General features: G+C 35.9%; 2 protein-coding genes across 6 annotated transcripts in view; one reads left to right on the top strand and one right to left on the bottom strand.

Annotated features, from left to right (window-relative positions):
- Positions 1-9,025: 9,025 nt before the first annotated feature.
- LOC113232459 lies at positions 9,026-12,673 on the bottom strand. Its single transcript, XM_026467199.1, has 4 exons — positions 12,401-12,673; positions 11,766-12,098; positions 10,284-11,078; positions 9,026-10,012 (listed from the first exon to the last, which is right to left on the bottom strand). Exons 1-4 carry the CDS (start codon positions 12,578-12,580, stop codon positions 9,812-9,814), a joined length of 1,509 nt encoding a protein of 502 aa, XP_026322984.1. The 5' UTR covers positions 12,581-12,673; the 3' UTR covers positions 9,026-9,811.
- A 1,740-nt stretch (positions 12,674-14,413) lies between these two features.
- Positions 14,414-27,024, top strand: part of LOC113232442 (protein polybromo-1) — a 42,156-nt gene continuing 29,545 nt past the window's right edge. For all 5 annotated transcript variants that reach the window (XM_026467177.1, XM_026467179.1, XM_026467181.1 and 2 more), the window contains exons 1-11: positions 14,414-14,578; positions 15,349-15,498; positions 15,995-16,166; positions 17,210-17,340; positions 17,906-18,160; positions 19,626-19,790; positions 20,667-20,766; positions 21,915-22,146; positions 23,335-23,450; positions 24,737-24,981; positions 25,863-26,136. In XM_026467177.1, the coding sequence (XP_026322962.1) occupies positions 14,450-14,578; positions 15,349-15,498; positions 15,995-16,166; positions 17,210-17,340; positions 17,906-18,160; positions 19,626-19,790; positions 20,667-20,766; positions 21,915-22,146; positions 23,335-23,450; positions 24,737-24,981; positions 25,863-26,136 (1,969 nt within the window). In that variant the 5' untranslated portion in view covers positions 14,414-14,449. The remainder of the gene's footprint in view (positions 14,579-15,348; positions 15,499-15,994; positions 16,167-17,209; positions 17,341-17,905; positions 18,161-19,625; positions 19,791-20,666; positions 20,767-21,914; positions 22,147-23,334; positions 23,451-24,736; positions 24,982-25,862; positions 26,137-27,024) is intronic.

Raw genomic sequence — 27,024 nt, 5'->3', positions numbered from 1 at the left:
AATTTTGAAGATTATTCCAGTTTAAATTCATAAAAGTACCTCTCGCTACGCATCCCAAGCTACGCCCCAGTTACAGTACCATCTACACAACAATTGGTTTCAGTGCCGGCTTCACTAATGGTGCAGGGTGTGCGGCTCAAACAAAGTAGTAACTTTCATAATACCTACCATTTTTCAAGATATATTCTAGTGCACATTCGCAAATGACTGTAAAAAGCCTTAAGTCACGTAGAGGTTAGGGGAATTCCGCCAATCGATAGGTCAATTTGAATATGTAATTTGTCTTCAATGGGGGAATGGCATTAATAGTGACGTACGATTTTTTGCTACGTATCGTTTGTTGCCTTGTCTATTAAAATATATTCATAATTCATTTTTGAAAACAGGTTTATTTATTAAACTTTATTGACTAGAACATAAAATAATACAAAAGGCGGACTTAATGCTAAAAGCATTCTCCACTAATCAACCTTTGAGGAAAACGATTAGAATTAAAACGAGACAAATTAAACAAAATATTAAATTAATAACATAAATGTAATAAATATATAACAAACAAACCTAATATATACAATTATACATATCTGAACATGATACATGCTGATATATACAATAACCGAAGATGACGATGATGGTTATCGCTGTGCATCGAGTATATAACCAGAAATAGAGACGAAATGTCATTTAATTTGTTCGAAAACTATTCTGCCAAATCATTACTGTGACAACTGCGCTCCGATTGGCCAGCCCGAATTCGAAACAATTGACGGGTGTTGTCAATTGTTTCACTTCAAATCGACCAGTTTAACTTGAGCTTTGCTATAATGGACGAAAATCGCAAAATTACATATTTAATATTTCATTACCGATGACATGTGATTCCGCTTGTTTTGTAATTAGATGTTTTCCCACACCACCGAATGGTCATGAACAACCCCCAATGTTAGAGATATTATCTTTATTACAATAAATATAGAATACTTTTGGAATATACGGGAGAGGTCCACACTGGTCAATTGTTGGTGCTTTACTATTTCAGTTTTCTAATTTGTGATTTCAGCGCAAACGAGAGTTGATATTTAAAAGTGATATAAGGCCCATTTGCCAGATGAGCTGCCAGGAATGGATGGCCTTTGTTTCATCTCTATTTCTGGTTATACATATACTCGATGTCGCTGTGACAAACTATTACAAAATGCTCTTGGACATTCTTGTTGAACGAGAATAAATTAAACTAGAGACCTTCTGATGGAGTCCAGGAGAGTGAAAGAATCAGACACAGACATGAAGCCAGAATGAAAGAGAGAAAGAGAGTTAATGGGTCGAAGGAGGCGGTTATCAGAGTCACAGAGACGCTGAAAATTACATTTAAAGTATTCTAAATAATGAGGTTTGAAAAGAATGGTGTACAACGTGCATAATCTATTCTGTCAGCGTTGCTTTAATTAAGATCAGGGTAACCGACATCAGCATAATCAATGAGTGGGAATATAAGGCAGGTTGTATAGGAGTTGACAGTAAGGTCGTATTCCAGAACTTTACTCAATGCTCAAGTCATAACTTGAGCAGACTTGAATATGATTTCAAGCACTGGAAATACGACTCTAATGGCAAGGACTTGAGTATTTTCAGTGCTTTAAATCATACTCAAGTCCTGACTTGAGCATTGAGTAGAGTTCTAGAATACGACCCTAAAAATGTAAGTACGGTACCTATATATTGGAAATAAAACTATTTTTTTCGGCTCTAAAGGCGCTGATTTTGATTGAATTGAAACCAAATACAAAGACACGACGCAAGCATATAGAAAAAATTCGTGAGGTCCGCTGGTTCGTTCCGTGGCTTAGTTGGTATAGCGTCTGGCACGGTATGCTAGAAGACGTCGGTTCGAATCCGGCCGAACCGAAGGATTTTTTTCTGAGTGTTTGATATTTGTATTAATAAGTATAATTAATTTATTGTTTCTCCAAATATTCTCCGTTAGCGTTAATGCACTTTTTCATATGAATGAAACAATTTTGAAAACATTTATGCCACTCCTCCGTGACAATCTCTGAAATATATTTTTAATACTCTTCGACAGTCTCTTCAGGCGATGAAAATCGTTGACCGCGTAATTGGCTCTTAATTTTTGGAAATAAATAAAAGTCACAAGGTGCCAGGTCGGAACTGTACGCGGGATGGCTCATAAGGCCACCGTTGTTCACCTTCAAAAATTCATTTGTCTGTCTGGCTGTGTGAGAACTGGCATTATCGTGGTGCAAGATGATACGGCGTTTACGGTTATTTTTGCGAAGTTTGTCAATAACTTCCGGCAAACAAATGGTCGTGTACCAATCACTGTTCACGGTACAACGATTGTATAAAGCACCAGTAGACACGTGTCCAGTTTTATTAAAAATAAGAAGCAATCATCCGCTTAGAGGCACTTTGCACGCGCGCCACTTTGGTTGGTTTCGGCTCATCTCAAAAAACCCATACGTTTGAATGCTGCTTTGTTTTAGGATCGTAAGTATAAATCCATGTTTCGTCACCTGTTACTATGTCCCACACCAAATTTGACGCCCCTTCGTTGAATCTGGTAAGCATGGCATTGCACCAAGAGACGCGATCCGTTTTTTCAGCCTCAGTCAAATTGTGTGGGATCCACCGAGAGCACAGCTTTTTCACACTCAAATGTTTGTGTAGTATTGATTGTATTTGTCTCATGCCTATGCCTAAAAATACCCGAATCTCATGGTATGTAACATGCCCGTCTGTTATGATTATACGGCGCACAGTATCGATGTTTTTGTCGTTCACAGAAGTGACGGGAGACTATCACGAAATTCGTCACTGAGATTCACACGACCGCATTTGAATTCTGCGAACCAGCCATAAATAGTCGTCTTGCATGGTGCTTCATCGCCAAAAGCAATTTGAAGCCGAGCGAAGCTCCGCTGAGCTGTTAAATTACACTTAAAGTTATAAAAAATCATACTACGAAAATTTTCACGAGTTAAATCCATGGTGATGTAGACGACCAATTTCTAAAATGACGCCACAATGTAAAGACATGTGACAGTCGGATGAAACGAACTGTATTCTACAGCTAAAGGGTTCCATTTTCAAATGTTGTAATTACTTTTTAAATATTGTTTATATAAGTGGCCGGTTCCGGAAACTTATAGTGCGCCCTATGTATTATTAATCGTTCTGACATATGTGGCCAGCGTTTTTAGCGGTTCTCTAAATATATCCATGGGTATAATTAGATATGGCACACCTACTTATGTCGCATGTAATATAATATATACGATAATAAAGTTGAATATAGCATTAAATGACGGAAAAAAATATGCTTTACAGAAAACAGAGTAGAAAAACAAAAGAAAAAAGTGTTAATGCATTCAATATTATATAAACCAGCTACTTGTAAATTTGTAAATGATACGTAATGTAAGCAAAACATACAATATACAACTTAAATACAAGAAGTTAAAAATAATATTAGTGTCCATTAATGCTTTTTTTAAATTAATATTTATAGTTACAATATTTCATTATAGTACGTCTTTTGGTCAATAAAAATTATTATTATTATAGACTATTTCTAAAGTCATTATTAATAATTTTAAATCAATTAATAAGTAGTTAACCTAATTATGACATAAAGTCGAAAGTGAACCAAGTTGTTAATCAAATTTAGCTTGAAATAAACTTAATCAGAAGAGGGAGAAAGAGAGAATGATATTTCCGGCTCTTTCTCGGGCGGGGTCTCCATATGGCGTGGCCCATGTTCAAAGCTCAGGCTTGTTGTGAGGTCTTCATTATTTATTATTTGAGCGGCCCCACACACTTTCGAATATCTTTCAAATTATTACTCTATTATACTAATATAAGATAGAAATGTTTGTATGAGTGTTTAAGGTTTTCGTGTAAGCTTTAACTGTAATTTAATAAACTCTTATACTTCCCGCTGATGAACACAAGTTCTTTAAAGGGAGTTTTGAGGTTGTAAGCAGTGTAATCCTCTTTAAGTCATACCATTGGTATAATACAGCCACAAGTGATCATTTGTCAAATCGATATCTCCAATTAACACTACGTCAAGTTTATTTGTTGGTAATTTTCTATATTTTTACTAACAGCCATATTTATTTACTAATATTATGCTCCCCGAATTTTCTGAAAAAAAAACAAAGAAACAAAAAACAAAATAAAAACAGAACATGTCCAAAAATTTAAAATGACGAATTGTTCATTGGAGGTATTGAAATTATGCGTGAAAAATTTTATAATTCTCCTATTTAAGCATAAAATTCGTAGCAGTAGAACTCCTTGTGAAAGAGTTCGTCCAGGGAAGTACTGCCATCTTCCCTATTTCTGCCGCCAAGCAGTAATGTGCACATTACTGCGTGACGGTTTTGAAGGGTAAGGGTGCTGGTGAAATTACAGGCACATGAGACTTGTCAACTTATGTCTCAGGGTGACGGTCGCAGTGAGAGTGCTCCTAAGATCTTTGCAATTTAAAGTTCTGAATGGTTCTGCAACTGTTATGGACAGGCATTCGCTTTCCACCAGGCGCGCACGACTTGTTCTTCCCGTCACTTGATATTAAAAAAAGATATTTCTTCAAACAAATCAGCGTTTTGGGTTCTTTACAGATCCCTTGGTGTGATCACGGTCATAGATTGAAAAAATCAAATATACACGCGTTTTATTTTCCAAAAAAAAAATAGTTTCAATAACTGCCTCTGTGGCCAAATGGTTACTTGCCGGACTGCTACGCAGAGGTCCCAGGTTCGATTCCCGGGCCGGGAGAAATATTTGTAAGGCCTACATTTATTTATCTCGTAAGTTTGGATGTAATTTGTGATTGTCTATATGTGTGTCCATGGCACCCGCGACACAGGGCTTCCCTAGTGCGGGGCTATGTTGAGTGTGTGCGTTATTATATGTAGGTGTAGATACGTAGGTGTTTTGTAAGCGAAATTTCGAAAAACTTTTATAAAAAAAAAAGGTTTAAACGACTGTTTTAAAATATTTACGTCCTGTTTTAAAATTTAATTTTGGTTTTATTAAATTTAAGTTTCTAATGCCCTTTCTATAAAACACCGACAATATGTTTTATTACTCGTATGGTTACATGGATCTAATAATTAACTTTATTATTTTCAAGTTATAATTCTTTTTTAATTCGTCTTATATTGTTGCCATTGTGAGAAGTACTTAACTGTTAAACTTAAAAAGTAAATAAAATATATGATCGTAATGTGCGTATAAGATAAACGAGCAAAGTCAAAGCCAATAGCTAGTAAAGAAGTTTATGAAATACGAAGTCCGGATGTCGAAACGTGAATGAATGATAATTAAGATATTCCAATGCTCCATTATTGTTTGATGAGATATCTCGTTTTTGTAGATTTATAAACACGTTTGCTTTCTCCCGTTAGACCATTTGTTTTGTTTAGCAAGGTAGGCAGTTGAACTGGGTTTGCTCGATATGGGAAAAGATTTTGCATGAATTCATCGGGGAAGAAAGAGTAAATACCAAACTACAATCAAACTACAAAAAAAATTTTGATAAAAATTTGCTTTTACGCCCTTTCTTCTCCGAAGTATCAACCGGTCAATAAGATTTTTTTGCAAAATGGTCGTCTTTAATTTTTTTATTACTCAATAAAGTAAATGGTTAACGATATTTCTACACACTGGATATGAAACTATTTGTCCGAATAAAAAACCGCGTAGGTATATTTATTTAAACAAACTAACGTTTCGGGATCTTTGACTTAGACTCTATATATATTTAAACGTCGTTGTCAAGAAACCAACCTATGTCAGACGCCAAGCATTAATGTGAGCCTCTGATTTTGAAGAGCACCTAAGGATGCCAGTGAAATTAAAGGCTTTTGGTATTTAAAGTTCTAAGTGACATTGCAACAACTGTTATGGGTGTACCAGGTGCATGACTTATTTGTCCCGTTACTTGATATTATTAAAAAACAACCAATCAGTAGGGATAGCACGATAGTGCGCGAGAGCGACATAAAGATATAATAGAAATATCGCGCTTTATGTCGCTGCGGCGCAAATCGGGTCATGCTAGTACTGGTGTCTCCAACTAGAGATTTACAAAAAAACTACCTGGCTAAACTAAAAAAAATAACGAAAGGCGCAAATTGTTGAAATCAACATCAGAAAGCACTGATTATGATGATAAGTTCATTAACACTATATTTTTGTAAATGAAAACCTGATGATAAAACCGTTACGTCGAAGACGGTTCATAACCCGCGGAAAACGTGTTAACTCCCCAACCCGCAATGCGTCAGCGAAGAGTGGACAGACCGCCAATGGTCTAACGATATCATCAGATTTGTGGTATTGCGCTGAATGCGGATGGCGTTAAGTTGGTCCAATTAAGAAGAGGCCTATACCCAGCAGCGGGTTCAATATCTAATACAAAGTTACATGCCAATTATTGGAATCGTGTTGTAATGCCATCGTGGTTGTCGTTTAAAACGGTACTAAAAAAATTGCAATTAAAACCCATACACGTTTTTCTTTGACCGCGTACATTTAGTGTTAAAATAAAGATACCTAAGCATAAACATGTAACCTGTAGTACTATCATGAATTTCAAGTGTAAGTGCTACGCTCCGTAATTTTTTTTTTTTCCTAATTGTACAGCACTCCTAGCGGTCACAAGAAGAACTACAATTTATAAATAAATTATGCAAGGACGGTAGGAACATCAACATCATGTCAAAGGAAAAGAACCTACATCCCTTAAGCAATAGGATGTCAAGTCCAATATTTTGGTGTCACAAAAGGACGAGACGAGATAAATTTAAAAGACTCTTCGTACGCAAAAACAAATAAACAAACAAACACACATCAGTAATATTACAAATCGTACAAACTGATGATTTCCAAAATTCCGGTAAATTTGTTTTTAGCGTTCATATAACATTTTATAGCCCGCTCGTGCGCTCGATGGGCTTTTCAGTCATTTACATGGGCCTTAGAATAGTAAGTACTCTTTCGAGAAAGTGTGCCTTTGTGTTCATTAGCCATCTTTTATTGCTGTAGTTTTGAGTTAACCTTAATATTTTTGAAGATCATGAGTTTGTATTAACTTAACTGCCTCCACATTTGAATAGTGCCTTTACGTAAACCTAATTAAGGCATTTAATTCAGCTAAAAATAATCAAGTAAGTTTTTTTACTCAGGCAATATAATGTTTTTCACTTACGACTCTACATTTTAATTTAAATAATACCTTCCTTACTTAGTTTTTCTTCTGGAAGTTTTTATTTGCTATAGTAACATCACTTGCTGTAAACTACGTATCGTTTATTCTTGAAAGTCACACTTTTTCGTCGTACTGATATTTAGAATAGATTTTTAAAAAGGCGCAACTCGTGTGCTGCCACCTAGCATAAAGTAGTTACATTAAAATGACAATTCCTAGGCCAGGACGAATCTTTGCATTCACTCGCTACTCATCACTAGATGTCGCTACGACAAGTTACTAAAGTGAATCCACCAACTCGCGTATCCAAATACATTTTGGAGGTATAGACAATTTTATATTTCTACTTGGTCTAGTGGTCTAGAGGTCTGTGGTTGACTCTGGCCTTTGTTTGTTGACTGTTGTTGAGAAAAAATATTATAGTTTATCAATTAAACGCGAAGCGCGCGACCGTAACGCAGTCCGTACAATGAATAATCAATTAATAGAAAAGTTAATAAAATACAGCAGCAATACTTGTCCACAGTTCAACTTCGAAAACCCGTTACTTGACATAAATGTGTCACGAGCACTAGCCAAGAGTTTAGTGAAGATACTTCAAGATTCCCGTGAAGATTCCACGGTGAATATCAACTTACGGCGATCCGTACTCGAGAATATTCGGAAACTGTGCACTGTAGAGCCGGAAAATCATATAAAATTGACTGACGACTTTACCGAAATGATATCGGAGTCGTACGAAAAAAAATTTAACTATTCACTATCCCCTGTAGATAAAATGCTGGATGAGTTCCTTATCAAGAATTCGCTGGAAGATAATATCAAGTCACGATTCGAAAATTCATTAAGCCCCGAATCTATCCGAGCTTTGCTGAATTTAGATTTGAGAAACCTTGATGTATTGTCAAAAGATATTATCCATTGGAACGCAAATGACGAAAAATACTATAGCGTGTTAAAAGACTTGTGGTATAATAATCTATCGGATTTAAATAAGGAAAGCATTAATAATTTATGCATTAAAGTTAAGCCAGAAATTGAAAGAATTGTTCTAGAACAATCTCTGGCTGTTTTGGAAAATAAAGACTTAGATGAAATATTCTCGGTAAATAGCTTTGAGAATGTTGTAAAAACTTGTGCAATATCAACAATTTGTTTCCAGATATGTATTGGTACTTTGAATCGTGTGTTAATAGCCTGCAACCTTGATAAAATTATTTTAAATTTTATTCAAAGATTTGTATGTCAAGTAAAGAAAAACTGTGTTTACATGTCTACTCTGTACCCTTTACAATTGTCAAGTGCTGCACTTTTCCTAGATATTGACTTAACTTGTATGCCAAAAAATGTTAAGGATAAATATATAGGACACGCAATTGAATACATAAAGAATGTGCATAAACAATCTGAATACGATTTGATATTAATATTATCTCATTATCCACAATGGTTTGATATCTATTTTCACAGTACAAATGAGAGAAGCGAAGGTGAACAGAATTAATAATGTTTATTTGTGACTGCCAACCAGCTACACAAGCATTAGTTTAATGACATCATTAAGAAACAAATATTTCCTTTTATATCTAATGTTTTCCTTTCAAACATTTGTAACAACAATCACTAAATGTTATTTATAAGACCATTGACTTACAAATAAAAGGACGACGGGTCTAATACAAAAACCACGAAAAAAATGTCCCAAGTCAACCTATTCGAAATTTAAATTGTAATGTCATCGCAGTATCATCGCGCTGTCAATAGAACAAATGAAGACTAAAGCGGAGTTTGGCGCTCTGTATACGATTTTAGCGCCTTACAAGTGCGGACACTTTTTAGCGCGGACCCGACGTCCATATAATTGTAAGTCAATGTATAAGACTATTATTATTGATACACAGATATCGTAAATGACATGTGAGGTTTGATAAAGATATAAAGATTGAATTCTCTTTTATTGACAATAAAACTGTAGTCAAAAGCCAAGACTTATAAATACTAGGCAACTATTTCAGGTTCTATATGTACAAAGCAACCTTTATTACCATCACTTGTCACATAGGGTCTCGTCAAAAAAATTTGAACAAATACTTTGATGTTGCTGTTTATACATATAAATAAGTGTTCAGATCCCACGCTGACAGATTTAAGAAGACCCTTATTTACTTAAGTATAACTCTTGTATAATTAGAAAATAATCTAGGTAGTGCAGAGAGCAAAGTCGACTTATAAAAAATATCAAAACAGTCTCATTTCATGTATCTGCAAAATATGTTAATTCTGCTACATTCAACATATAATAGAGTTTTCAAAGTTATTTGCCATTTAAAACTGTATCACTGACTGCAAAACTGATAAGGTAGGACTTGCGTAATTTTATGTAGTTATTCTTGTATTTCTGATGAAATATCAACCATAGCTCCATCTGCACATAGTTTTAACTGAGAAGGTAAAACTTTTCCATATATTCTAAGTCACTTGGCAACTTGTTTACAGTACTTATTAAAAAAATAGTTTTGGGAAAAAATAGCAACAATATTATTAGTTAAAAACTAATTGAAAACCAGGTGCCTAATCGAGAACGTCCATAGCATTCATAATATGAATGGACTCTGGAGGGCAATTGAAGTATTTGGAAATGGCAAACTTGAGCATATGCATTGCATTCATGGTTGAATCCTTATGTTTCCAGCTCTTGAAATGTTTATTCAGAATTTCCCAGTCTGGGAATATTTGATTACAAAAACCACAGTGGTACAGGCTTGGGCGAATCTGGAAATAAATATACATTATTACACAAATGGTCAGGCATCATTAAAATAATGCACTCACTGAAATTAGATTTGTAACATATTATTTTCCATTATTATATTTTTTATACTATCATAATATATTTTAGTATAATATTGTCATATATTATTTTAAATAGCAAATAGTTTGTAAAGTGTAAAGATGAATAAATTTAGAAGTTTCATCCGCGCTTTTATTTAAAAATCTAATCTCAATCTATTATCCGTAACCATTACATTAGAGTTGTGTTTACCTCTCTAATAAATTCGTCTTTAAATGATGTGATAACTTGAGCTTTCATATAATCCTGTTTATGAACTAACTGGAAATGTGTTGTCATCTCTGAGGAAATCACTTTTTCACATAGGAAGCACCGCATTTTGTCTTTGTCGTGGTCTAATGGGCTCAAGAACATGAAACTGAAGATGCTCACACACATCTCCTTATTCACCCAAAATGCACTGATTTCTTTAATATGCACAAAACATTTTACATATTGTAACAACGGCTTGGTAGTATACCTATGCTTCTCAGGCTTTTTGGTCTTTTTAACTAGGCCTCGTGTTTGTAAGAAGCCTTGGTGCCGTGCCCCCTTTACATGTTCTTTGAAATTCGTCATATGAGCAGAAATATATGTGAAACAGATGCTACAATAGCCCTTTGCTCCACCGGATATCAGTTTTATATGATTATCTTTACCATACAACTTCAGTTCGTGTCGCAATTTGCCATGATCTGGGAATAGTAGCAAACGGAAGGCTTCCTCATAAACTTCTATTTGGTCTTTCTTTTCAGGAACTGTGCTATCTCTGTGTAAGTTCCTATGGCCATAAACTGATTGAAAAGTAAATGGCATAGTTTGCTTGCAGATTCTGCAGGTCACAAGGCCATTTTCTTTGTCAACGTCGAAGTATTGAATGCGCTTGCCCTCAGTTTCACCCGTGTTGCTTTTAACTCCTGTGTGCATTTCATTGTTCCAATGATCATTTAGTGAATCAATTGGATTAATTTTCTTGCATTTGAAGCAATAGAATATTTTGTTATCCAGCTAAAAGACAAAATTAACAAGGCAGTGTTGTTATTCAATTGTTCACATATTTAAACCATTTATTTACACATACATTAACTAGATAATTTACATTTTACATTGTTTTTGCAAGCTGTGTTCACTCTTATGTAGTTGTGCAATTTAGATAAGAAGTTCACCAAATTGAATTTATATTATGTTACATTGTAATAACTGTAAGTGAACCAATAAACTAAAATAATAATAATAAAGACTAGGTATTTAAAAATGTTTTAAAAAAATGTTGGAATAATAAATGATATGTAAAGTTAGATTATTCACATGACTAACTATGATAAGAAATGAGCCCACTTCTACATGCATAAGATCTATCTGATTACATAATTTAAAATAGAAGTTTATAAAATTATTTACTACTAGACTATATCTATGTGGGTAGGTATTATTTTAAGGATAATATTTGTTCTATGGGAAATTTAAGGGAGTAGTTTGGGAAATTAGATTTTCTAAATTAGTTCTAGTTTGGGTATTCTGGGCAGTGCTATAGAGTGAATTCCGATTCTCCGGTACTCATAGTATAGGGAATTAAATAGTTCGGGTTCAGGCTCAATAATTGATGTGTGTGGCACATCATTGTTATTAATTTGAAAATTAATTTAATGTTCTGAAGATAATGACAAATGCTATTATGATAATAAAGTTATTTACCTCTCTATAGTATTGGTCCTCATTCTCACATTTCAATTTAGTCTGAATAAGGTTCACCATATGACTGGAGCTACCAACGTGATCATCTACGTCTTTCACAGCACTATGACATACCACACACTCTTTACCCAGTATACCATGCCACTCATTCAGTGTAATGAAGCTTTTACCAATCTTGACATAGTTTGATTCTCTTTTCACTTGTGAAACCTTGAGTTCAGTTGGTGGGTTTGCTTTATTGGTAGCATGGGAGTCTTCTTTAAGATGCGTTTTAATAGCGTCGAATTTGGGTGCTACGAAGTTACAGGTTTCGCAGTAATATTTTGTTTCTAGCTGGAATAAGTGTAAGCATTGATAATTTAACACCTGACCTTACTCGTGGTTGTTAACTGGATAGGCAGATACGTCTAAACCCCTTTCTACCCTACATCCTAAGAACAGACGGGTAAATAGAGAATCAACTATAGAATTTTGGGCTATTAACTAGGTATGAAGCATGATGGACATTTGCCATTGTTCTGCAGAATTTAATGGTGAGTAACGAGTGATTAGTTCACACTAGATACTGCTTTTAAATAACTATGTGTGGTAGACGGAAAGTGATTGTAAACCATTCAAGATTAATTTGAGCATACCTTGTAAACCAGTTCTTTTTTGAACTTAGGGAAATATTCCAAACTCTTGAGGATCTTCCTGTGCTTCTCCCAACGGATGTGTTTTTCTACATCTTCAACATTCTGAAAGGATTCCTCACACAAAAGGCAAAAGAAATCTATTTCTCCGCAGAGAATGAAATTCTTGTAATATTTGATCATTGTAATCTCAGATTCCTAATTATCAAGTCTTGCCTAGACAATGAGTGAAGCTTCGCTTTAAGTTTAGCTTTACCAAATAAATCAAATTTTAGAGGGTACCATTAATTGAACGATTTCACCTCTACCTCTGATGACCACGACAAGAAATTAGCGCCAAAAATTAATAGTAAAATTTTTCGTTCTTTGAGACAAAGGGGTCTAAAGCACAGCCAACTCTTAAATTCGCATTTTCCTTCTATACCATATGGTATGGTGAACTTCTGCCTACCCAAATAAATGGGTGAAAACCAACGCTATCTGTGTCATAGCGTGTAAAAACTTTATAGTCGCGCCAAAAACGAAACTGGGTTATGATTAGAAATATGTTTATTTATTGAGCGTTGGTTGTAGAGTCATCCATCAGCCTAAAAATATACGAAATAATTGAACATTTATACGTAGGTATGTAGGTATACGTAAAAAAGCATTTAGCTATTATTTAGTCAATGAAAGAGGCAGTGTTGATATAGACCTTCGAAATGCTTGTATTTCTAAAAAAATATTGTAATTTCTTTTAATAACAAAAGAAGAAATCATACCGTCTGCCCAACAGTGACCTTTGGAACAAAATTCGCTGGGATTTTTTTTTGCTTTCTGGGAAGCTACTTATATAATAAACTAAATAATGTACTGGCCTTTTACCCTCTGACTAGACATGAGTGTAAGAATAAAATAACAAATTGGTTACTCAATCTCGATTATCAGACTACAGAAGATCTTATGTATTGATTTGGAATTTATGTACTCTGCGTGCATGCACGCGCACACGCACACGCACACACGCACACACACACACGCACACACACACACACACGCACACACACACACACACACACACACACACGCACGCACGCACGCACGCACGCACGCACACACACACACACACTCACACACCACAATTATCATCATTTTATTAGTATTATTATATTATAATTAATTCTGTAATAGCTTACAATAATTGTAAAAATTGATGTTTGTAAAAAAAATTGATGTAAATATACATTGCAACTGCTTTTTCAAACACGATTTTATCAGGTTGGGCGAGCGCCTGGAGATCTGTCGCACAGGTCAGTTGCTAGTATAGACTCCAGTCTCTCGCAAAGGTACTCTATTATTTAAGCATTTTCATGTAAATTACATTATAAAACTTTGTACCCTTTGTAAGAGTAAAATAAAGATTATTGTTATTATCTAGAGAGCATTGGCTATAGAGTCATCAGCCTAACTCTTAGAGGATAGAAAAAAATAAACGAAACTCAAATCGTAACACTACGGGTCGTATTCCAGAAATCTACTCAGTGGTCAAGTCAGGACTTGAGTATGATTTCAAGAACTGGAAATACGACTGATTCTGATTCGAAGTCCTGTCTTGAACATGTTGAGTAGAGTTCTGGAATACGGCTCTAGAACTGTGACTTTAAAAACCCGCCATTTTTTCTTTCCAAGATTTACGTTCGGATACACGACATGTATTTATTCAGAGTAAATTGAGTAGATCTAAATATGAAAGACAAAGACAGAGCTATGCATTCCTTTAATTTAGTATTTCTTTTTTATGTTATTCATGTGTTAAAATGAAATGAAATAGTCGAATCGATCGTGGATGACGCTTTGAGAATTCTGTCGAATCTGTGCAATTAATTTGCTCTTGAAATATAAAAAAAGTATAATTTTCTTGGTAATCTTCAATACGAAGTAATGTAATTATCACGAATTTCATGCCTAAACGGTCATGAGAAATAATTACAATATTATATATGGTTAGCTTTAGCTAGATCTGTTTAAATGAGCTTCGTTTTGTGATAGTTGTTTTAATTTTGTCACATAAACATGAGTAAAAGACGCCGGGCATCTTCCGGCGCGAGTCGTGGGGCTGACGGAGATGACAGTGACGATATTAGCGAAGTAAGCAACCCTGGTCCGCCACCTTCAACTCGAAAACGGAAGAAGTTGGATCCTGTAAGTACCCGTACCTAATACCTATGTATTATCTGCCGGCATTACATACGATACATAGAATATATGTAAGGATTGTTTTATTCTTTAAATAAATTGTGTCCTCGGCTCCTGCAGGATCTGCACTGTAGTGTACATGTAATATCTCATAAGTTATTAGCTTTATAAATATTAGGATGGTTACTTTGATTTCTCATCACCCGATATAGGTTTATGCAGAGTAGAAATGTAGAATAAAATCCAGTATAATAATTTGCAGTATTCATAGGGAGGATTTATCCACATTAAATGTATTGCTCCTTTGAAGTTTCTGTAAATTTACTTGGCAGATTCTAATTTCTGCCCTTCATATTTTTTTACGATACCAAGTCACTGGAAGAACACGGTTGTGGCTGGTGGTAAGCGACACACCTATCCAGAAGGTAGTTGTACATCTATCCAGAAGGTAGGTTGCAGTGGCCCTCAGAGATTTAAGGTGCAAAGATCTGAGGGTGCTGCTACTGTACTCGTCTTTCCCGAGTCATAAATTGATAAGTCCTATGCGCCTGTAATTTCACCAGTACCGTTACCTTCCAAAACTGGGACGCATTAAAGTTCACATTACTGTGTGGCGGCAGAAATAGGTAAGGTGGCAGTACTTTCCTGGATGAAATCTTACACAAAGAGCTCTACTGCTATTAAAATATATCATATTATTCACATACAACTTTTGAGTTTACAGTATTCTCCAAATATAGTATGAATTTTAACTTAAAATTGTTTTTCTTTTTCAGGGTGACCTATGTCAGCAATTGTATGACACAATCCGTTCATTCAAGAAGGAGGATGGTTCGTTGCTATGTGATTCTTTCATTAGAGCTCCGAAGAGGCGGCAGGAGCCACAATATTATGAAGTTGTGTCACAACCAATCGATTTATTGAGGGTACGTTTTTGTTGTTACATGAGGTGTTTTCTACAATGTCACATTATAGAGCCTTAGTGCAGATTATGGCATCTGTCTAGAAGGGAAAAGTATGTATTATAATTCTTGAAAACTATTAGAACCACTGGGGATTGGCCTGCGAGCTGTGATTAAAATTCATAATAATATATAATATAAAGACAATAAAACAATATTTGAAATATCGGAGCAAAATAATTAAGTAGGCTCTACTTAAAATTCTGACCAGAATGAATATGCAAAAGTTTATATTTTGAATTGATTCAACTATATATTCCAGGTAAGAATCAAGAAGAGGGTTTTGGCCAAAATATTACCGAAACACCCCAATATGGGTTGACAAATTTCCTTTGTCAGATTCAACTAAATCGGCACATGTTTTTAGAAGTGTGTAAATTCTGTGTAAGGCTCATGCTAGCACTCAAACTTAGATACAGTATTTAACAGCGAAACTTTTAAGTTACGGATATTATTTCAGGTGCAACAAAAGTTAAAAACTGATACATATGAGGATATAGAAGAGCTGACTTCAGATATTGAGCTTCTTGTTAATAATGCTAAGGCGTTCTATAAGCCGGACAGTGTCGAATACAAAGATGCTATTGAGCTTTGGAAGATCTACATGCAGAATAAACAGGCTCTTGAGAATGGTGAGATTCTATTTAATTCAATTGCTGATTTTTTGCCTTTCAACTTCAACTTTTGTATCTATGGCTCTGTCGTTTTGCGCGACGATTTCGCCAACGTCAGGGTTAAAAGACATGTAGTGCGGTGGTGAGATAGATTGCCGGTTATTAAAATACTTAGGCGGTTATTATGCACATTGACGGTTATTTAAATATATATATTTTTTAATGACATTACAAAAATATAATTTGAGGGCTCATGTTATTTTCTTTCTTTTGGAAACATTTCAGGAAGTTTTATTTAGCGGGAAATAAAAAATAAAATCGTTTAGTAAAAGAAAGTTATTGCCTTTAGAACTTTAGGACACTGAAACGATGATGCATGTACATGTATTGACTTGATGGTTGTCACCATCAGTCAGTTTGTAACCTTTCAAAAGTGACATTCATATTAGGAAATTCTGAATTGTTTTTAACCGACTTCAAAAAAAGAAGGAGGTTCTCAATTCATCTGTGTTTTTTTTTGTATGCATGTAACGCGATAACTGTGGCATTTGTGAACTGATTTTGATGATTCTTTATTTTGTTGGAAAGAGGGTACCTCATTAGTGGTTCCACTTAAATTTAAAGACAATTTTCCACGTCTAGGGTGGCGAACTAGGGGATGAATCTGGTTTTGAGCACTTTCCGTTAACAGATGTCAATAAAAATTGGCAAATAGATGTTAATTCTACAATTTTTTTAGTACTCTGTACTGAAATTATAGTTATGTTTAACTATGTTAGCTTTCTCAGATGGTCCTCAAATTATTATGTAAAATGGGACATACTCTCTCAGTGTGATCATATTGACATAATCGCTGATAGCGTAGAATATACATATATGTAAGGAGACTTGTAAATTTATGGAATTAGAATGGTTATGGTGGTATAGAAATAGATTAATTAAATATATTTATAATTATCTGTTTATGACATGTAAGTGTGTTGGCTATTTAGCTGTAAGTGTGCGATGTAAATGAATGAATAAATAAAAGAAAAGAACTTGATATTATGATAAAATTTCAGGTGAAGAACTAAAGACACCAAAACAAGGTAGAAATGGCTCATCAAGTCGTCGGTCTGATATTGGAGAAGATATGTCTGAGACATCTACTAACAATGAGGAGGACAATGTTTTTGAGGAACTTTTTAATGCAGTGAGTGAATAGTCTACCTTAACATTATAGGATTTTGGTACAGCCAATAGCACACTTTCTTATTATCATAAGCAGCATATAGAGTTGAGTTTGAATCTTAAGTGTGAAGCTAGACATGCTTTTGAACCTGAATGATAACTTTCTGGTGATGTTGTTAATAATTTGTCTGTTTCCGTATTCCCAAATTGGTCCCTAGCACCCCCCAGGGGGCATTGAAGGGTCCTTTGGAGGTGGTGCCTCAGAAGAAATTGGGGGGTGTTGATGCTGTACTACCGCATTTGAAAAAAAAACTGAATTATGTTTAATAAACTACATTAAACATTTATATATACATATATTTTTTGTGTTAATATAAAAAAAAATGTGCTTTCAATAAATTTTTTGTGGTGGTGGGCGTTAAATTTTTTTTATCTAGACTGGGTGGGCGTTGAGTTGAGCTACTCGTATATTGTTTTCTTTGTCACAAAAACGTGTAACTTCAAGTTTTGATGGAATAAAATTTACATTGCCGCATTCTGAATGTCATACACTATGTTGTACATGGTTTTATTTGATTACATTGTAGGTAATGACGGCAAATATAGACGGTCGTCCGCTGTATCCAGCTTTCCAATTTCTACCCTCGAAACGTCGCTATCCGGAGTACTACAACGTCATAGAACAGCCCATAGATCTCAAGACAATAGCACAGAAAATACAATGCGGGGAATATCCCACTTTGGGTGATTTGGAGAAGGATATGCTGCTAATGGTCAGGAATGCCTGCCATTTTAACGAACCAGGCAGTCAAATTTATAAGGATTCCAAGATGTTAAAGAAGGTATGTCTTTGTTTAAGCGGCGTAAACTCAGTTATAGTGCTGTTTTTGTGACCAAATTTTGAGTCAAAAGTGCTGAATGTTCCACTACATTTTAATTTTGTTTGGGATTTTGCCCTTAATTTTATTTTTAATTTTGATTTTGAGTTCAATTGTATTATGATGTTAGTCGAAATAAATTATTTATTGTTATTATTATTATTTGGTAATTTTTGAGTCAAAATTTGGTCACAAGAACACTCACAGTATGTGGGTAAGGTGTAATAAACAAGACCTAAACAAATTGAATGTAAGAAGTTTATTAAACTGATTACACAATGTGTGTTACAAAATGTGTATAATTATTACATTTATCTGTTTTAAATCTCGTTTTTTCCATGACCTAAAAGATAAATTTTGAATTTTTAATGGGGGAGAGTCACCTGGTATGTAAATCGTGACATATATATGACATATATCTAAATAGACGCCGTAAGTGTACCTACTTCGTTTGCCTAATGTAAGCTATAAACGCTTAGTTGCCGCTTTCAGAACGCGCCCGGCCGTTACCGTAATTAAACATCAGTCGAAAACGCGAAAAATGCCTAATTGTACCATTAGAAACTGCAAAACCCCCACAGTTGTGAGAAGATAAATAAACTAAAAAAAATTTATTAATTTGTTCTAATGCAAGACTAATCATTTGTATATTTTAAGCATCTAAAGTCTTAAAAATGTATATAAAATGATTTTAATTTTTCTTATAATCTATTTCACCGTCTAACTCCGTAAACGCTGTTGGATAACGATATCGTATCCGAATTGAATGTTCTGAATAGCTCGGAATCCAATCCTAAGATTCGGTTAAAATATCGAAGAGTTCTGAATCGGGGTCCTGATCGATTTAGAAAACAAAGAGATAATAATTTTTAAGATCTGCTTTTAGCTTTGCGGAGATCCTTTTTTTTCAAAACACGTGTTAATAAAGGATTTAATTATTTTATTCTGGTATAATTTTACTATATTAATATTTCACTGCTTCTTATTTATAGTCCAAAAATACTTGACAAAATCATTAGTCTAAACACGTTCTGCGTCCGCGTCTTCGATTTAATATTTTTTTTTGGCACACACTGCCCCGCACTAGGAAAACCCTTTATCGCGGGTGCCTTGGACATACACAACCACAAATTACATCCAAACTCACGAGAGAAATAAATGAAGGCCATACAAATATTCTTCCCGGCCGGGGGATCGAACCCGGGACCTCTGCGTGACAGTCCAGTCGCTTTAAGTGCCGAAGGAGGTTTCCTATCACTAACTAGCGCTTGTGACGTCATCGGAGGTACAAAAAATGTGGCACGCTTGGTTTTCACATCGATGGCGGTACTTGCCGTGTTTATAGAGATATATGTCTGTGGTAGGACGTATTAATAGTGCTTTAGTCGTGCGCGGAACACGCATGACCAAGTCAAGGCGTCGGTGACAGGTGATCCAAGTGCGTAAGCAGGAGATCGAGCAACACGGGCGCGGCGGGCCGGCCAAGTCGTCGGAACGCATTCGCAGCAAGCGCACGTCGCGACTGGGGCCCGTGCCCTCCAGCCGAGCGCTCGCCATCATGGACGCGCCGGGTTCGGATCCCGAGCAGGTCAAGGTAAGTTATTCTTTATTATGAGCCCCTTTTGTCTTTAGATTCCCTTTGGGGTAGGCAGAGACCATCATCGCCATTTAGCACAATTCTGCTAACCTGCCTTCACATTCATCAATCTTTTCCTACAGGCGCTATTAGGGCGCGTTCAAATTAGCCGCTGTTACAAACGTTGCAGCCTCGCGACTGTCCCTGACTGTCACTGTTGCGACTAACCTCGCTGCTGAAGTGCGACCAAATTTTTAGTTACGCGATGGATTCTGACAAAGAAACATTCTTTGTCAGAATTGGTTTGTTAATGTTTCCTTTATTTTATGTTTTGGATCCATGACTTTCAATCAAATAATAAACATAGAAAATGAATGTAAACAGTATACAATGATAATATCATAAATAAAGATGTAGTGATACCCTCTGAGATATATATATATACAATAGAACTGCCCATAGTGTGTGTAGTAACAGTAGAGCTCCTTGTGAAAGAGTTCATCCAGGCAAATACTGCCACCTTACCTATTCTACCGTTAAGCAGTAATGTCAGTATTACTGTGTTCCGGTTTTGAAGGGTAGGGGTGCTGGTGAAATTACTGGCATATGAGACTTGTCAACTTATGTCTCAGGGTGACGGGTGCAGTGGCAGTGCCCCTCAGATCTTTGCGATATACAGCTATGAGTGGCAATGCAACTGTTATGGACTGGCGTGTAGCTTACCATCAGGCGCACGACTTGTTCGTCCCGTCACTTGATATTATAAAAAAAAGTTTATGACATTTGGTGATTTGGCTACGCTATTGCCTTAAGTTAGTCCTATAATGGTAGTTACTAGCTTGTGTATGTAAATAAATAAGTAACAATAAGTAAACATTAAAGTGTTTTTTGTAGCATTCAGAAGAGAGCGATAGCGAGGAAGAGAAGATGGAGAACGAAGACTCGCCGCAATGGAAGTTGTTTGAGACCATCAAGAACCATCTCGGACCTAATGGTAAATTTAATAACTTACGTAATATTGTTCTATGTAATATAATAATCTAGTTTGTTTGTTGAATTCTTCGAAGATTTGTGGCGTTGTCAGCTTGTCCTGCACCAAGAGGTGTATTTAAGAAGACTGAAAACTTATCATATAAATTGAAAAATATGTTGTAAAAATAAATAATAAGTATATAGTATTATGCAAGCGGAAACTGTTTAAGAGCACCACTCAGTCAAAATCTACTGCGCAGTTGCATAGTGTTTTAGAAACCCCAATTTTGTGGCATGCACGTTTTCTATCAGATTCCTATAGTTTAAACTAATATAAATGTGATGGTAGAACACCGGTGTGATAAATATTTGAAAATTTCAGTGTATGTATAGTGGTAAATTGTGTGATTTTCGTACGGATAAACATAAAAAACATATTTTTTTATAATACCAAGTGACGAGATGTACAAGTCGCGCGCCTGATGGTAAGCGACATGACTGTCTCTAGCAGTTGCACTGCCACCGCACCCGTGCGCCTTACATAAATTGACAAATCCCATTGTACCTGTAATTTCACCAGCAAATCATAAATTAACTGCCTCCGTGGCCGAACGGTTACCATGCCGGACTGCCACGCAGAGGTCCCAGGTTCGATTCCCGGGCCGGGAGAAATAGTTGTATGGCCTACAATTATTTCTCTCGTGAGTTTGGGTGTAATTTGTGGTTGTGTATGTGTGTGTCCATGGCACCCGCGACACAGGTTTTTCCCTAGTGCGGGGCTATGTTGAGTGTGTGCGTTATTTATTTAAAATTTAAAAAAAACAGTTTTTCAAAAATTATTATCCAACTAACCTAGTAGTTCGAAAAAACCATAAACAACACATTTCAAAATATACACATAGCTTCATTTGTATACGATATTTGATTTTAATTTTTTCCGTTTTAATCAATACGGCATGTCACAAAATTGGAAATTATAAAACACTGCATGTCGTCGTATTTACGAGACTCTTGCAGGCTTATAGTGTAAAGCGAAACTTTACAGCCGTGTTGCAAATAAAGACAATATTAATGTTACCTTGTTGTCTTTCCCATTACATTGTTATCCGATCGTATGAATATTTTCTGATTTCAAAAGAAATGTTTTTTAGCACATTTAACCTTTCACAGATCGATCAATGTCCGAACCCTTCTGGAAGCTGCCATCCCGTCGCGCCTACCCAGATTATTACAAAGAAATAAAAAACCCCGTGTCACTAAACCAGATCAAGAACAAAATCCGTAGAGGCAGCTACGGCACATTGTCTGAAGTGGCCGGAGACATGAACATTATGTTTGAGAACGCCAAGCAATACAACGTGCCATCTTCTTTGTTGTACAAACATGCTGTTAAATTGCAAAGGTGAGTTAATAATAATAATAAATTAATAACGCACACACTCATAGCCCCGCACTAGGGAAACCCTGTGTTGCGGGTGCCATGGACACACACTTAGTAGAACACCTCAAATTACACTCAATCTCACGAGAAAAATAATTGCAGGTCATACAAATATTTCACCCGACCCGGGAATCGAACCCGGGACCTCTTCGTAGTAGACCATTATGGTAACCGTTCGGCCACTGAGGCTGTTAAATATATACTAGTAAGTGACACTAGTAACACCTTTATGTTATTGATTCCACGTCTAAAAACGGGGATTTTATATTAGTTCTATGAATCGAAACTCCAGTATGATAATTATGCAACAAGCTTATTTATATTAAAAAGCTTAGTCGTTGTCGTCGGAAAATACATCACATCGAAAATGCTTTACAAACAATTCGTGTCGCACACTTATTTATTTATTTCTATTTACAACCTCTAACGAGCGAACACTAAGACAGGCATTGATCCCGTCTGTTTTACTACTTTCCCTTCAATGTGTACCTGGTTCTGATTGGTCAGCGTATAACAAATAGTGACGTTTTGTATATTATAAAATAAAATCGAATAATTAGCGACGAAATTAAGGAAATCACGACTTAAGTGACGGCGTTGGTACGTGAAAATAAAGCCATAAGTTTATATTACGTTTGATTTTGCAATCGAAATTTTAATCAATGTGCTACCGTCTAGCGGTTAATAGCTGAACGACGACGAATTCGAGATGTTTACTAAGTTCTCCATAAAAGAAGTGGCTATATTACAGCAGTATAAGGTTTACTTTTAACAAAATTATTAAAATAATTAGAAAATTGAATATTTATTAAAATTAAATAAGATAAGACTTAATGATGATACAAAACACCACTATAGATAATATTACAAGAGCAACTATCATTTTTGCACTGTAAAATAGCTAAATAAAGCATTTTTCTACGATTTTCGAAGTTTAACACGACCATAACGTACAAAGCGAACACGGCGGACTGAGCTCAAGTTTACGGAACTCCGCGGACTGTTGGCACAAGTACCATGCGAACTAAGCACTTCTACTGTATTTATTTTTCTGTGTATAAATGACTGGCTTTGAAACTTTGACTGAAACTTTCATTTAGAGGTGAAAAGTATAGTTTATTTTTATTACAACGAATTTCCGTTTCTCAGGTTAATGCAACAACGCGTCCAAGAGCTATTAGACATCCAACAGAGTTCGTCTAGTGATGACGAGAGCCTGTCGTCGGTTAAGAACCAGGCTCAGGCGAACACTCCCAGACCTAGAGGTATGTTGATTGTCCATACGGCATTACTTCAAAGAAAACCTGGCGTTTCTTGCGTGTTCCACTCGGAGGCGTCTGCCACCTTTATGATTGCAGTTATTAACTGTGACAATTAGTCAGTTAAGAGATTGGAAACAAAAACCGAAAGAAAAATAAACTTGAAAATGCTGGCAACCGAATCGACTCGACCCTAAACGTTTTCAGTAGAGCTCCTTGTGAAAGAGTTCGTCCAGGGAAGTACTGCCACCTTACCTATTTCTGCCGCCAAGCAGTAATATGAGCTTTACTGCGTTTCAGTTTGTAAGGTAAGGGTGATTGGTGAAATTATAGGCACATGGGACTTGTCAACTTGTCTCAGGGTGACGGGCGCACTGGCAGTGCCCCTAAGATCTTTGCGATTTAAAGCACTGACTTTCACTGTAACTATCATGGATAGGCGTTCCACTTACCACCAGGCTCACGACTAATGCGTGCCGTCACTTGGTGTTACATAACTGTATCGTGAAATTTGATTTCTTTCCAATATCACCATGTATAAGCCAAAGTTTCTATCTACTGAAAAAATGTGATTTTTTCATGAATTGGTTATGCGCTTTTTGATAAAAACCACTTTGTATGTACGCTTACGGGCTTAAGGCTTTCCTTGCTCCCATGTTACTGTCTTCGAACGTCTTAATAAATTTAAAAAAAAAGGCTTTTTAAACAAATGTGAATTGGCTACCTAAGTCCACGAGCTTCAAAAGCAGCGTAATTAAGCAACATCGATGATAAAGTTGACGAGAGAAAAGCCGCCTATCCTCCGCCATTAACTATAATTAAGTTGGCATATGTCACCTGCCCTCAATGTACACAAGGGATCGCTGTGAAAATTGGCTGCTATGACCGAACACGATCGAATAGATAGAGACGTCAAAGGTTTACTAATTCTATGTAAATCATCAAACTGAAATTAGATTATAACTTATTTATTTAAAAAAAACCGACCTCAAAGTTTACTTTTCGGCTTTTTATTGGTATTACTCTAATGTGCCAAGTTTTATTGGAATCGTTTAAACGAAAGTGCACGAAACCGGATTCATCCCCTAGTGTGCCTTTTGGGGTGGAATATTTTCTTTAAATTCAAATGCGACCTATATTGAGGTATTCTCTTTTCACAAAAAAAAAATCATAAAATCGGTTAACAAAAGCCGAGTAATCGCGTAACAAACACAAAAAATACAGTCGAATTGATAACCGCGTCCTTTTTTGAAGTAGGTTAAAAATAAATAATACGACTTTTTTTTCTACAGGCCGTCCCCGTATCAACCCAGCCCCTATGTCCGCCACCCCAATCTCCTCCCCGCTTCCCAAATCCAACCTCCCCCTCAAGAAGAAGCTCCACTACATCGCCAGGCAGCTCGTCGAGTTCACCTGCTCCGACGGTAGACAGCCAATGCTCTTGTTCATGGAGAAACCTAGCAAGAAACTGTACCCGGATTATTATACGGTCATTGATCGGCCCATCGATATGATCACCATTGAGGCTAATATAAAGGTATGTATTGTTAGCAGTAGAGCTCCTTGTGAGTGGTTGTCCAGAGAAGTACTGCCACCATACCTATTTCTGCCGCCAAGCAGTAACATGAGAATTAGTTCCGGTTTCGAAGTGTAAGGGACAGGCACATGGAATTTTTTAACTGCCCCAGTAACCGAATGTTGGTTACCAAGCTGGACTGCCACGCAGAGGTCCCGGGTGTGGTTTCTGGGCCGGGAGAAATATACAAATATTCTTACAATCTATACATGATGTTATTAGTAATCAGTCCGAAACGATTACTGCCAAATATACTCGACCAAAGTAAAAAACGCATGATGCGAAAGAAACTTCACTCTTGACATTGTCTTTTGATTTTGTCTTATTTGAACTTATTTGTCATTAATTGTTTCGGACGAATGTTGGACGGTGAACGGGAGTACACGCCGTTGTTCGAAATTCAAACGGACCAATCAAATACCATTAACTGCCTCCGTGGCCAAATGGTTATCTATATTGAAAATTGGAATTTGTACAATCGGGTAAAACTTTTCCTTCGACGATAATAATATTTCTGTATTCCAGCAGTTTAAAAACAGAAATGCAACGTGTTTCGAATTATGTGTCCGGGAGTATATATTACTCATTACTTGCATTTTTTTGTTTAACTTTTTCACAAATTAGTGTAAGATACTGTATTAATTACCACAAAAACCCATCGACTTCCTGCCTACATCAATTCAACAGACAAGAACGTTCACGGAAATAGTATTTATCTGAAAACTCCACTAGCGCCATCTAGTACGTGAACGTGACCATATAAATAATTTCATTTACAATGAGTATTCGCCAAAACCTAAGAACTCATTTTGCAACTTATTGTCAATAATTTTATTTCCCAGAACGATCGTTACAACTCAATGGAAGAAATGGTGTCCGACTTTCGCCTAATGTTTTCGAATTGCCGCCAATTCAACGAGGAAGGTTCAATGATATACGAGGACGCGAATCTCCTTGAAAGAATCATGAACGAGAAGTTAAAAGAGGTGAACAGTGGACAGGAGCGAAAAACTCCTATCAAGACCTTTAAGGCTGCGAAGTCGAGGCAATTATCGCCTTTTGAACAGAAATTGAGGACTTTGTACGATGCTATTAGAGATTTCAGGGATCCTAAAGGTAAGATATTCTAAAGGGCTTTTTATTATAGAAACTTTGAAATTCTCCAAAAAAACATCTCAAACAGAAAACATCGAAAAAGGGAACTTTTGATAGGCGTTACTTCAAAACAATAAATACAGTAGAAGTGTTTAACGTGACACGAGTGTCAACAGTAAGCGAAGTTTCAAATACTGAAGCTCGGTTCGCCATTTTCGCTTCGTGCGTTATGATGATCCTGTCAATTATCTCGTGCAACACAACAAAAATCTTAGAAAAATGTCTTATTTTACACCTTTGGAGTGCAAAAATGACAGTCGCACTTGTAATATTGTCTATGGTGGTGTTTCATATCGTCGTTAAGTCTTATTTTTATTTAATTTTAATTACTACTTTTCAATTTTCTGCTTATAGTAATATTTTTTTGTTACAATAAATGAAAGTAAACCTTATACCGCTGCAATATGGTCGCTTCTTTTTTGGAGAACTAAGTAAATGTCTCGAATTTGTCGTCGTTCAGCTATCAACCGCTAGATGGCAGCACATTGATTGAAATTTCAATATAAAATTAAAACATAACTTGCAATGATAGGTATTGAACGTTCAACGATGTGCCAACAGGATAAAGTTTAAATTATGTTAACCGTTTAGAATTGGTTATTTCTTTTTAAATTGGAAAATACGACCTATCGTTGTCAAGATTTCATATTGTTTAAAATTATGATGTGCGAGTTTTGGCGACAGCGGTTTTGAAAATAATCGAAGCTGTTTACTTTCGCATCCGCTAAACGCCTATTACAGTTACCACTTTCGCCCCCTGTTTATTCAAACGGTAAACCTGTAGGTAAATATGTGTTTACTGCATTGACTTACAATTATATGGACGTCGGGTCCGCGCTAAAAAGTGTC

This window comes from Hyposmocoma kahamanoa, unplaced genomic scaffold, assembly GCF_003589595.1.
Source record: "Hyposmocoma kahamanoa isolate Upper Pololo Valley unplaced genomic scaffold, ASM358959v1 76, whole genome shotgun sequence".
Taxonomy (NCBI): domain Eukaryota; kingdom Metazoa; phylum Arthropoda; class Insecta; order Lepidoptera; family Cosmopterigidae; genus Hyposmocoma; species Hyposmocoma kahamanoa.
The sequence above is the reverse complement of the archived record's forward strand: the minus strand, read 5'-3'. Positions and strand labels throughout refer to the sequence as shown.

What these genes read in the sequence shown, in the direction of transcription:
- LOC113232459 (XM_026467199.1), bottom strand. Translation starts at nt 12,580, where the DNA reads ATGATCAAATATTACAAGAATTTCATTCTCTGCGGAGAAATAGATTTC. An exon ending in AAAAAGAACTGGTTTACAAG is followed by an intron (nt 12,099 to 12,400) that starts GTATGCTCAAAT and finishes CACTTATTCCAG; the next exon opens with CTAGAAACAAAATATTACTG. An exon ending in AAGACGAATTTATTAGAGAG is followed by an intron (nt 10,013 to 10,283) that starts GTAAACACAACT and finishes ATTTATTTCCAG; the next exon opens with ATTCGCCCAAGCCTGTACCA.